Raw genomic sequence first — 12,816 nt, forward strand, 5'->3', positions numbered from 1 at the left:
ACCAGGGTAGCCTCAGACTCAGAGATCAGCCTTCCTCTGCCTCCTGAATGCTGGAATTAAAGGTGTACACCACCACCCAACCTTTTTCCTACTTTTTTTTTCTTTTCAAAACAGGATTTCTCTGTGTAGCCCTGGCTGTCCTGGAACTCACTCTGTAGACCAGGCTGGCCTCAAACTCAGAAATCGGCCTGCCTCTGCCTCCCAAGTGCAGAGGATGCTGGAATTAAAGACATGTGCCACCACTGCACAGCTTTTTTTTCTACCTTTTTAAAGGACAAAGTCTCTAGATTATGTAGCTCTATCTGGCCTTGAGATTCACCTAGTGCTTCCAAGTGCTGGGATTAAATATATATACCAGCATGCACAAATGCTTGTTGTTGTTGTTAACTTTCTGAGACATGAAGAAAACAAACAAACAAAAAATATTCAGGAGGCTGAAGCAGGTAGATCTCTGAGATCTCAGTACCAGCCTGATCTACAGAGTGAGTTCCCAGACAGTCGAAGCTATACAGAGAAACATTTTCTCAGAGAAAGAAAGACAGACAGACACACACAGACACACAGACACACACACACACACAAACACACACAGAGAGAGAGAGAGAGAGAGAGAGAGAGAGAGAGAGAGAGAGAGAGAGAGAGGCAGAAACTGACTAAATTTCCCAGGATGATTTTGCCCTTGTTCTGTATTACAGGCAAGTGTCAAATTTGCCTCCAGCCTCAGCCTCATAAACAGCTTGGATTACAGGCCTAAACTAAATCTGTGACTATTGACCCACTTTGGCCAAGGAAGTGGACAGGTTGGGCATGGTCACCCTCATCTTTAAAATCAGCACTCAGGAGGCAGAGGCAGGAGGATAGGATGATCTCTGTGAGGTTGATGCCAGCCTGGTCTACATAGTTTCAGGCCAACCAGGGCTACATAGTAAGATCCCGTCTTAGTAATAAAAGGGAGAAGGGCAAAGACATTAGTTGTATCTCATCACTGGCTTGACAACAGGTGACAGGACTGGAAGGCTGATCTTGATGGAGGAGACTGCTGGGGTGGGGGTGATGGTGGGGGAAGGGGATGTGGGAGTGTCATCAGAAGTGAATGAATTTTAGAAAGTTTAGGAGGTGTGTATACAGGTAAGTGTGTCACCTGCCGGGGGACTCAATGCTTCTCCTAATTTCCAGCTCCATACTACAGTGAGGCAGACACTGGTTTTATATGGGAAATTTTTATAGTAACGACAACAATCCTAGCGGACGGACACAGTGGGAAGCTCCCTTCTAGATCCTGGGAAATCTCACCCCAGTCCATCTGCCTCCAGGACACAGGGTCACTCCTCTGGTCTAGGGGTCCATTTGAGTTGATTTATCTGGTGGTCTCTATTGCTGGGTCTGTGGGGCCATGTGTGTGGCTCCCTGAGGACATGTGAGGTTTGTCCTGAAAGCTTCTGGTCAGTTTTTGATCTGGGTAGGACTGTATAATGGCCCATCTTTTGGGATACAGTCCTTGGATCCACTCTTATTTCATCCCCAGTCCTTGTGCAGGATCACTCAGAGGTGACGTTTCATGTGCAGAGCTAAGTGGTCAGAGCGTGAAAAAGCACGTGGGCAGAGGCCACAGCAGAAGGGACGATGTCCAGTGTGCTTCCGGTAGTGGCGCGTCAGTTCGTCTGAGCGAGCAAACCTCCAGTCACAGCCGTCCCAGGAACAGGCATAAGGCTTCTCTCCTGAAGGACAGGGAGCTGTGAGTACCACCCTCCAAGCAACCCAGCTCCAGTTTTCACACTTGATGAAGTAGAGCCAAGTCTTAGAACATACCTAGCCCACACAGTTTAAAGGTCACACAATCCTGCCTTCTGTGACTCAATCCTTTTCTGTATCTACAGCTGCAATCCTGCAGTTTTCTCACTTCCGGTCTCCTATCCCACTTCCAGTGTGCTAGTTCCCTGCCTTTTCACGTGGCTGCACCTTCGTTCTTTGTTCTCAGCGTTGCAGCTATTTCTTGCTCTGGCTGAGCCTCCCGATGATATTCAGTCTTGTTCCTGAACTTGGTCCAAGCCCAGAAATCCACCCCAGTGTCCAAGGCCCTGTCTCTAGTGATTCCCTCTCTTCCTGTTACAAACCTGGTGCGTGCCCTGCCATGCTTGGGAGACCCTCAGCTGTCTTCCAGTCCTGGGATGACCCCGTTTCTCTTTCTAGGCCTGTTCTCTCAGCATTTCCCTCTTTTCTTTTCTTATCTCTGGGACCTCTGTCAGTTGCCCCTGAAACTGGTTCTACTTGAGTGCCTCAACCTCCTGATCCCAGATGGTTCCAGCTCGAGAATGCGTGAAAATACTGGCTATATTCCGAGCTCTGGCATTCCAAGCTTGTACCCTTCGGGGTTCACCCTTCTAGTTTCTTCTCCCATCTCTAACCCAGGCCTTACACATTCACTTCTAACACCGAAGTCCCCAAAGTGTTCCCCAGGTCCTCTGTCTACACCTATTTATTTATGAGCCAGGATCTCACTAAGAAGCTCAGGCTGCTGAAACTCGCTATAATAGCCCAAATGGCCTTGAAGTCACTGCTATCCACCTGCCTCTGCCTCCCGAGTGTTTGCATTAGCCCATTTGGGTCTGGAATCGCCCCTTCTAGACTTGACCCAGTGTCTCAGGTGCGGTCTTCTAGATCCTTAGCGCGGGGGCGGCCTTTAGCCACGCCTCTGACTACCCTCCGGCCCCTCCCTTCGTTCACTAGCGGCTCCAGCCCCGCCCCCGCCCGCCTGGCCCCGCCCTTACCCGTGTGCGTGCGCAGGTGCGCCTTCAGATGCGAGCTCTTGGTGTAGCTCTTCCCGCAGCCTTCGTGCCCGCACGTGTGTGCCGCCTGCCTCTTAGGTGCCAAAGTTCGCCGGCTGCGTTTGGGCGGCGCAGCTCCCGGGGACAAGCCTGCGTCTCCGGCGATCGCAGTGGCCCCGAGATCTGTGCCCGCCGTCCCGGGTCCCAGACAATTCAAGAAGGAAGGGGGCGCCGTGGGACCAGCAGAAGGCGCCGCGAGCCCGCGAAAGAGCTGGAAGTGGCCTTGGTACTGTGGCGCGGGGTACAGCGCGGGGTATCCCGACAGCAGCCCATAGGGGGCGCCTGGAGCTGCGGGCACCGCAAGCCCCGCCCGCGGGAAGAAGCCCCCTGCGGAGCCCGCTCGCGAGTCGGAGTACGTGGGCTGCGCCTTGGGAGCGAGTCCCGGGGCCAGGGCAGGCGCCACGAAGGGTTCAGGGGCTGGGGGTCTCGGAGTCGGGTGCGCCCAGCTTGTGTGCTCCTCGGAGCCCAAAGGCCCGGTCACTAACCCTGGGCCACCCGCATAGGCGCCCAGAGACTCAGGCGGTGCGAACTGTGCCACTGGCCCCGCGCTGGGCGCCAGGGCACAGGTCTGGGGAGTGCCGGGAGATTCGGAACCTGGAAAGTTTGTAAGGAAAAGATCCGGGTCCCACGCACAGGTCACGTCCCTCTCATCGTCCTCTCCGGGAGGGTCCTCCGATTTCAGACTCACGTGAAGGGACGGCCCCGTGGGATTCGGGGGCCCCGGCCCCAAGTCCTGCGTCTCCTCAGACCGCCACCACTGCGGGAGGGAATGCACTGCTTGAATGGTAGGCACTGAGTACCTGGCCCTCAAGCAACTCTGGCTGGAAACACTGGTGGCGCAGGCTGGTCGAGGGTTTGCGTGCCTGTCATTTACCCACACGGTTCCTTTAACCCCATTCTCAGCTCCAGACAACTCCATTAGGTCTTGCTAGAGACAGATAAGACACTTACCAAGAATAGTATTCAGGATGGGAGAAGGGGTTGCAGAGTTCTGAGTCAAAGGGGACAACTTTGACTCCGTTTTCCCTAGCCTTTCCCTATCTTCACATAGCCCAGCAAAATTACAGCTCAAAGCCTGGAAATCCCAGGACACCTTTATCTGGACCTTTGTCTCTATGAGCCTAGACTCTTAAGATATGGAGCTTAGAATTCTGCTTCCTGTTGGAGAAATAGGCCTCACCTTGATCTCAGACCCCCTAGAACATCTCCCCCAAACCAGGCTCAGAGGCTCTCCCACCCCTCCACCCCCAAAAAACAGAGCAGAGGATACTAAAGTAAGATAGACGCCCCACCCCTAAGCACTATGCCCTAGGTCTCAGCAAGACCACCTGCCCCCTCCCACACACACACTGGCCCCACCTTGAGGAAGTCCTCTTGGGTGTCCAGGAACTGTCCCAGGGTGGTGAGTGTACTGATGGAGGGTAAGACAGTCTCAGCTGAAGCCATGGCTAGCTGGTGTCCACCCTGGACCTCAGGCCTCTCCTCTCTCTTCTGCCTCATGGGCTATGAGGCTAGGAAAGTTTCTTGGAGGGCTCCTGTCTGCCCACATCTGATTGGCTGTCTTCCCTGATAAGACCCAGGCAAGGCAAAACGGCAAAGGAGGGGTGTGTGTGATATGTGTGTGGTGCGCGTCTTTTTTTTTTTTTTTAGGTTTTTCGAAACAGGGTTTCTCTGTGTAACTGAGCCCTGGCTGTCCTGGACTGGCTTATGTAGACCAGGCTGGCCTAGAACTCACAGAGATCTGCCTGCCTCTGTCTCCTGAGTGCTGGGATTAAAGTTGTGATGTGTCACTTTCAAGGAATAGACCTCACCCTGGCCTGTTTGCGAACTGGTCCCTGAAAACCAACCCTATATGTAAAGTCAGTCAGATGTCAAGGAATAGGGGCTTCAAAGTTTTAGGATTCAGGTTGGGTAAAGAAAAGTCCTGGTCGCTGCTCCCCACCCCCACCCCCGCCTCCCACAAGACTGAGAGGACCCCTCTGGTTTGGTTTCAAGTCTCTTTCCAAGGAGTGCACCAGGAAGGATAGATTTCTTGGGAAAGATCTTTGGGACCCTTTGACCCCCATGGAGACCACTGCAGTCCTTACCCTCCCAGACAACAGCAGCAACAGTGCTAGTGGCGGGCCTTGGCACTGGCTCCCTTTCAGGCATTATCAGACACACCAGATGTTTCAGGCCGCTATCAGGTAGGGGGCCCAGAACAACCATAGCTCTGTTCCTCCTTGAGCAGAAGAGCTGGGGGTTGGTGCCACAAATTATTTTGGCTTTGAATTGCTCCATTGTGTTGAGGTCTGAGCTGTTTAGCAAAAGGAGTCCCCTCAAATCAGCCCACCCTGGGGCTCTGAGGACCCTCACTGGCTACTGCATGGAGCTGAAGGGGATGGCTAGGAATTTTACAGTGTGGTGGGATAGGACCCATAGATGGAGCTGCAGCTAGTATGCCATTCAGGAGAGCTCAGCCCTGACTCTGCCTAAGGGCTCATTGTGTGTGTGGGGGTCGGGGGTGGGGGCATGGTAGATGGCCTGCTATTCCCATACTTCTATTCTGGTGCCCTGTGAGTCAGGGTAGGGAAATGGGGTGTCACGTGTACAATAATATCACACATACACCATCATTGCTCAGTGTCCCTAGGGGACATCAGATCCATTATAGAAAATGGTACCTAGTCAGGCAGTTAAAGGTAGTGATGCCTTTAATCCCAGCACTTGGAAGGCAGAGGCTGGTGGATCTCTGTGAATTTGAGAGGTCTGTCTGGTCTACATAATAAGTTCCAGGACAACCAGGGCTACATAGTCTCTGTCTCAGAAGATGACAACAAGGGTAAAACAGTGCTGGGGACTTAGCTTCTTGATGGAGTGCTTGCACCGTACTAATTTTAAAAGGAAAGCATAAAGACGTAGGTTCAGATCCCTGTCACCGACACAAAAGCCAAGGTCACTGTGCATGTCTAAGACCAGTGCTAGACAGATGGAAACGGGAAGATACCTGGTGCTCACTGGATAGTCAGCCTAGCCAAGCAGGTCCAGTGTCAGGCCCAGCATAGGAAATTAGGTAAAGAAAACTAAGGAAGAGACCATCAACCTTGACCGCTGGGCTGCACGCATGCTCAGGCACACACTAGACACACACCCCAACAATCAGTGTGCTAAGACGAGTAACCCGAGGACAACAGGCTAATGGAGGAGGGCAGGCAACCATAGAAGGTTACATGCGGCATTATTTTGTCTATACAATTGCCAGAACAGGTTGTCAGGACGAGCAGTGAGTTAGTGCTTCCCAGAGGCTGGGGCGGGAGACTGCTAGGAAACAAAGTCTCATTTGGGAGGACAGAAACATTTTGAAACTCAGTAGAAGTGTTTGTCACAGGACACTGTGGTGCTACATTGCCCACTGAATCTGCATTTATTTGTTTGTTTGTTTGTTTATTGTATGAGTACACCGTTGCTGTCCCCAGACACACCAGAAGAGTCCATCATATCCCATTACAGATGATTATGAGCCACAATCAAAGAAGACATTTTACTGGGGCTTGCTCACATTTTCATAGGTGTGGTCCATTATCATGGTGGGGAGCATGGTGGCATGAAGGCAGGAGCTGGTCCAATAACTGAGAGAAACATCCTGAGAGAGAGAGAGAGACTTTGAACCTCAAAGCCAACCCCCAGCGACACACTTCCCAATTCTCACAACCCTTTCAAAAAGTGCCACTCCCTGGTAATTAGGCATTCAATATATGAGCCTTTGGGGGCCATTCTGGGATTTATTGTTTTTGTTTTTTCAAGACAAAGTCTCTGTGTAGCCTGGAACTTGTTTAGCAGACCAGGCTGACCTCGAACTCCCTCTGCTTCTAGAATGCTGGGTTTAAGGTGTATGCCACCACCATCCAGCTATGGGGACTATTCTTTTTATTTTATTATTTTATTTATGTATGTGAGTACACTGTCACTGTCTTCAGACACAGCAGAAGAGGGCATTGGATTCCATTACAGATGGTTGTGAGCCACCACGTGGTTGCTTGGAATTGAACTCAGGACCTCTGGAAGAGCAAACAGGGTGCTCTTACCCACTTCTCTCCAGTCCCCTATTGGGACCATCCTTAAACCTCCACAGAACCTTTGATAGGAAAAAGTTTTCTTATATAGCCCCCACCTGCACAGGGCATAGTCAGATTCACAGAATTAGGGGTTGAAGAGGCCAAGGGCTGCGGGATAAGGGAGGTGACCAAGTGGAGAACTATACAGAGTGTCAGAAAGCCCAGGGTGAGGATGTAGTCCCTGTTGTATAAGGGGAGAGTCAGAAGGTTTTGTTTTACTGTTAAGGGTGAGAGAGTGTGTGCTCTAAACAGAACCAGTAAGAGAAAGGGGAGAACCCAAAGAGACGATAAACTACCTAAGCCAGTCTATTTAGCCACCCAGACCTAGCATCTCTTCTACCCAAGGGATAAAGTTACTTTTGCTTTCTCTGCAGCTCAATTTTCTTTCTTTCACGGACTTTCAATCTTTCATCTGCCAGGAAAAGACCTCAGGATCCCCTAGACAACCACCAGCACCCCATTAGAACAGGATCCCGTGAGATCGTCGTAAAGGGTGTAGCTCAGTGGCAGAGCATGTGCTTAGCATGCACCAGCTCTGGTTTGATGTTGGGGTTTGAATTAAGGTGAATTATGTGAAGATAAAGTGAATTTGAGAAGAGGCATAGGAACATCTGGTGTTGATGTTTCTCAAGAAGGATTTGTGTTACAACATAATGTATGTTTCAACTCCTAGTGGACTGCTGGGATTACACCTTGTACTTTAAATGAGTTGCAATTTGGAATGCCGATAGACTTGGGAAGGGACTCAGGAGTGCCTGAGACCCTCCTCCATCTCTAGAGCATAGTCAGGGTAAATGATGTCCCACACCTCAGATGTTTTTCTGAAGACAAATAACATTGTTGTGCTTTATATAACCTTAAGCATGCTGGCTGTGAACAGCCTTCTCTGTTACCAAAGGAGCTCTAATAATAAAAAGGAGCCTTGTCCTGTAAATTGGGCTTAGCTTCAGTTCTTCTGGCATTAATAAGAAGGGCTTTAGCTAGCCTCTCACAAATAAATAAATAAATAAATAAATAAATAAATAAAATAATAAAACCAAACAACTACAATTACAGAAAAATTAAAACAAAAGTTTCCAAAGATAATAGCCACACCCAAATAGAAAACCACCTTGCTGAGTACTGCCTAGATACACAGTAACTAACAGAGAATACAAGCTTACAATGAACTATGTAGACAAGAAACCATCAAGAGAACCAGGTGTGGTGGCACAGGCCTTGAATCCCAGCTCTCTGGAAGTAGAGGCTGGCAGTTCTGCAAGTGGCCAACCTGGTCTACAAAGTGAGTTCCTGGACAGCCAGGGCAGAACTGAGAAACCTGTCTCAAAACAAAACAAACAAACAAACAAAAGCCATCAAAAGGGCTGGAGGCAAGCCTGGCAGGCTGGCAAAAGCCTTTAATCCCAGCACTCAGGAGGCAGATACAGGCAGATCTCTGAGTTAAAGATGAGCCTGGTCTAAAGAGCTAGATCCAAGACAGCCAGGGCGACAGGGAGAAACCCTGGAAGGGGCAGGGCTGGAGGCTTTGCAGAGGATTCCAGGCATCCACAGAGGGTTTCTTTGATTAACAATTCTGGCTGTCCTGGAACTCTTATTTGTAAACCAGGCTGGCCTTGAACTCACAAAAATCTGCCTGCCTCTGCCACCATACCTGGCTATAAATAAAACTTTAAAACAACATTTTAAACCCTGTAAGACTGAGCTGGGTTTGTAGTTCGGAGGTAGAGTGCCTGCTTATCCTGTGCTTAGGCGCTAAGTTTGATTTCCCAGGATAGAAGGGAGGGAGGAGCGAGGCAGGGACTCACGAACACTTTCAGTCACATGAACAGTCGGAGAGAGTTTCTGTCTTCACTCAGCCAACAGAGACATAGAAACAGTCAGGACTCAAGCACTGGGGTTTGTTGTGAGGTGCTCGCCAGAGAAGGCTGCTCGGATATAAGTTCAAGCCAATAGGTCTTTATTAGCTGGCTGACGTCTACACTGAGTGTTCAGGGTCTCAGTGTAGCCATGAGCCTTTTTCAGGGTGACTTTTTTTTTTTTTTTAAGATTTATTTATTATTATATGTAAGTACACTGTAGCTGTCTTCGGATGCACCAGAAGAGGGCATCAGATCTCATTACGGATGGTTGTGAGCCACCATGTGGTTGCTGGGATTTGAACTCAGGACTTCTGGAAGAGCAGTCAGTGCTCTTAACTGCTGAGCCATCTCTCCAGCCCCTCAGGGTGAGCTTTTAATCATAAAAAAAACATGTCCTGGGTTGACACACGAGTTAACAGGAACAGTTAGTCAGAAGCAGAACTACAGAAGCCCCAAAGTATGTTAGTACATTCACAGACGTTCTCAGAACTGTATGGACTCTGATGGATCAGGCCTTTGGCAGGTATTTCTGTCTGCCTGCTGAGTTCTACAGACTGAATGGCACTTCCATCCTGGAGTCAGTTGTGCTAAGGTCTGGAGTCCTGTTTCAGGTTGAGGTTGTAAATCAATGCTGGAGGGCTTGTTTAGTGTTTCTGAGGCCCTAGGTTTAATCCATAGTAGTAGTAGGAGAAGGAGGGCCACAGAAGGTAAAGGTATTTCCCACCAAGCCTGAAAACCTCAGTTCCTCCTTGGGACTCATAGTGGTGGGAGTGAGCTGACACACACAGGAGTGTCTTGGTATGTACATACACAGTAAACAAATACAACTTTCTGAGGAGGAGGAAACCATGTAGGAGCTGAAGAATTGGCTCTAGTGGTGAAGAGCACTCGACAGAGCCCAGTGGTGGTGGCATACACCTTTAGTCCCAGCACTTGTAAGGAGGAGGCAGAGCCAGGTGCATCTTTGAGTTCAAGGCCAGCATGGTCTATAGAGTGAATTCCAGGACATCCAGGTAAAGTGGGAACTTCTCGTTTCTCTGGAGGGTTGGTTGTGTCAAATGATGTTTTGCTGGGGCACACAGGTGAAAGGATGTCTTGTTAAAGCAGACATGTGTAGAAGTGTTTTCCTGGGGTGGACACAGATGAAAGGATGTTTTGCTATGGCAGACATGTGAAAGGCCACATGGTGAAGGAGTATAAATATGACCCCACAGATCGTGGGAGAGAGAGCTGGAACATTGGTTTGCTTTGCTCCACCTCAGTCTTCTTCACTAACGATATGCTTATATTGGTTCGCCTTATATAGTGTTGTTGAGCTCCACTTGTGGCACAGGCATTGAGAGAAACCCATCCAAGAACTCATGAGGTTCCTGTGGCAGCTTGCCACTGAAGCAGCCGTGGCCAGTGGGCAAGCCTTTCGGCTTCCTCGGGATTGGACCACAGCTGCCGGTTCGTGCGTGGTGTCTGCCTGCAGAGAGGATGAAACTCCTGCTGCTGCTTCCTTTTTGGTGTTTGCCACAGGACTGAACTGCTGCCAGAGAAGATTGAGCTAGCCCCCGAAGAACTCGTGCTGTACGGATCCACTTCCTCCATATCCTGATAACTTAACTTTTCCTCTACCTCTGGTGAGTGATGGGCAAGGGGAGAGTTTGAATGTTTATTAAAATAGGCTGTAAAAAAAATGTATACCAGCTGGGCATGGTGGCACATGCCTTTAATCCCAGCACTTGGGAGGCAGAGGCAAGGAGGATTTCTGAGTTCAAGGCCAGCCTGGTCTACAGAGTGAGTTCCAGGACAGCCAGGGCTATACAGAGAAACCCTGTCTCGAAAAACCAAAAAAAAAAAAAAAAAATGTATACCTACAATCAGGGCTACACAGAGAGACCCTATCTCGTAAAACAAACTTTGATTGACTGATCTTGACTGTTCTAGCAAGAAGGTCATAAATCTAATTTATATTCCTGTTTTTGTAATCAAACTTCCTTATTCCACTCAAAAAGATGACTAGGGCAACTATAAGACAGATGTTAAAACTCCACCCTTCAGGATATCTATAATATTGTGGAGTTTGGCTTTATGAGCCTTCTGTAGATCTGGCTAGGGGAGAGTGCTCTCAGGTGCGGCCCTCATCCCACACTGGAAGCCATACCTAAATAAACCTCATCTTATTAAAATTTATTTATGGTTATGGTGAATCTCTAGGGAACCCGACTGTAACAGAGGTCAAATGGGCCTGCCTGAGAGACTGTCCAGCAGGTCAAGGCACTTGTCACCAAGCCTAAACACCTAAGGTGGATCCCTAGGACACCCATAGTGGAAGGTGAAATGACTCTTGAGAGTTGTCCTCTGTCCCCTTAAACATGGGACATGGAGAGCTGTGCATACGTTGCGCTTGCGCTCTCTCTCTCTGTCTCTGTCTCTGTCTCTCTCTCTCTCTCTCTCTCTCTTTCTCTCTCTCCACACACACAGTAAATAGATAAATGTAATTAAAAAATGAAAACAATGCCGGGCGTGGTGGCGCACGCCTTTAATCCCAGCACTCGGGAGGCAGAGGCAGGCGGATTTCTGAGTTCGAGGCCAGCCTGGTCTACAAAGTGAGTGCCAGGACAGCCAGGGCTACACAGAGAAACCCTGTCTTGAAAAACCAAAAAAAAAAAAAAAAAAAAACAACAAAAAAACCAACTGGAGGAATATGGTTTAGTTCAGTGATGCAGTATTTGTTGAGCTTGAGTAGAATGCTAGGTTTGCTTCCTAGCACACACACACACACACACACACACACACACACACACACACACACACAAGATACACTTGTAAAGATGACTATCATAGTAGCTTTCACCCACGCACAGCTACAAGAGAAGACATAGCCAGTTATTTAATTAATTAATTAATTAATTTATTTATTTATTGAGACAGGGTTTCTCTGTGTAGCTCTGGCTGTCCTGGAACTCAGTCTGTAGACCAGGCTGGCCTCAAGCTCAGAAATCCACCTGCCCCTGCCTCCCAAGTACTGGGATTAAAGGCGTGTGCCACCACTGCCCAGCTACATAGCCAGTTACAAGACATACAACCCCATAAAATGCGTTACAGGAAGGCCCAAATGACAAGTTGCTTCCCTCAGACTTTGACAACTGAGAAGAGGATCAGAAGAATTTATTACTCACAAGTCCAGGGAGAAACGTACTGTTGGTCTGAGCAATTGCACAGATGGGTTTCTATAACATTTATAGTTATAACATTATTGCTAAGCCAAATAATCTTCATTGGTGCCTTAACCTAAAAACCATAAAATGGTCGATGTAAGTCTATAAGGGGAAGTCTCTCTGTGTGGTCGGTCAGTCAAGCACTTTTGAGAATCAGATATTGGAGCTATAGTTAGAGCTTTCTCTTTTCGAAGGACAATTGTTAGATGGCTGCTTTGTCAGGATAACCAGTTACTATTTCTCAGGAGAGTTTATACAGTTATATCCTCCCCCCCTTTTTCTATTTTTGTCTTAATTTTCTCTTCAAATCAGTGCATACTCCAATAGAAACTGTAACATCCGAGACACCCAATTATAACATATTCTAGATTACTCTGCACAACACCCAGAAGGTAGGAGAACCACACAGGTACACAGAAATGCAGTTACTTTGCCACAGAAGATCGCATCCTTCCACGAAGTACACACAAAGCAACAAGTTGGGATGGGGCTCACCACCTTTCTCTTTGCAGGCACCCCATTTGCGGATTTCTCAAGGTCTGGCCTCCAGGCGTTCTTATTGAACTTGGGATGCCGCCTCTCAGGATCTGGGCAACTAGCTAACCAAGAATGGGCGGGGCAGAAACACAGTTGGCCAATCGGGTTTGCACACTTGTTTCCGCCCCTTCTTGGTTCTGCTTGTTTAAAGGAAGAGACCTGCCTGGGCATGGAAGAACCCGCTTTGCAAAACCAGGCTGCTGCCTTGGCTCTTTTAAAAGGCAGAGCCACAGAGGAGGCGGTGTTCTGGGAGGAACCAATGAGCAACCCCTATTAGGCCTAGTGTGCTGGTCCC

At 48.9% G+C, this 12,816-nt stretch overlaps 1 protein-coding gene across 3 annotated transcripts; it reads right to left on the minus strand.

Moving 5' to 3' along the window:
- Positions 1–941: 941 nt before the first annotated feature.
- Klf1 (KLF transcription factor 1) lies at positions 942–12,692 on the minus strand. 3 transcript variants are annotated; one of them, XM_085843742.1, is made up of 4 exons: positions 12,483–12,692; positions 6,364–6,447; positions 2,769–3,582; positions 944–1,718 (listed from the first exon to the last, which is right to left on the minus strand). In XM_085843742.1, the coding sequence occupies exons 1-4, from the start codon at positions 12,690–12,692 to the stop codon at positions 1,543–1,545; spliced, it is 1,284 nt and encodes a 427-aa protein (XP_085699868.1). In that variant the 3' UTR covers positions 944–1,542. The 3 variants fall into 3 exon arrangements, with proteins under 3 accessions (XP_029336486.1, XP_085699868.1, XP_085699867.1); XM_085843741.1 differs by having other exon boundaries at positions 12,414–12,692; XM_029480626.2 differs by lacking the exons at positions 6,364–6,447; positions 12,483–12,692 and adding an exon at positions 4,185–4,364 and having other exon boundaries at positions 942–1,718.
- Between the last annotated feature and the right edge of the window lie 124 nt (positions 12,693–12,816).

Source organism: Mus caroli, unplaced genomic scaffold (assembly GCF_978045245.1).
Source record: "Mus caroli unplaced genomic scaffold, Mus_caroli_1 scaffold_10, whole genome shotgun sequence".
Classification (NCBI taxonomy): Eukaryota; Metazoa; Chordata; class Mammalia; order Rodentia; family Muridae; genus Mus; species Mus caroli.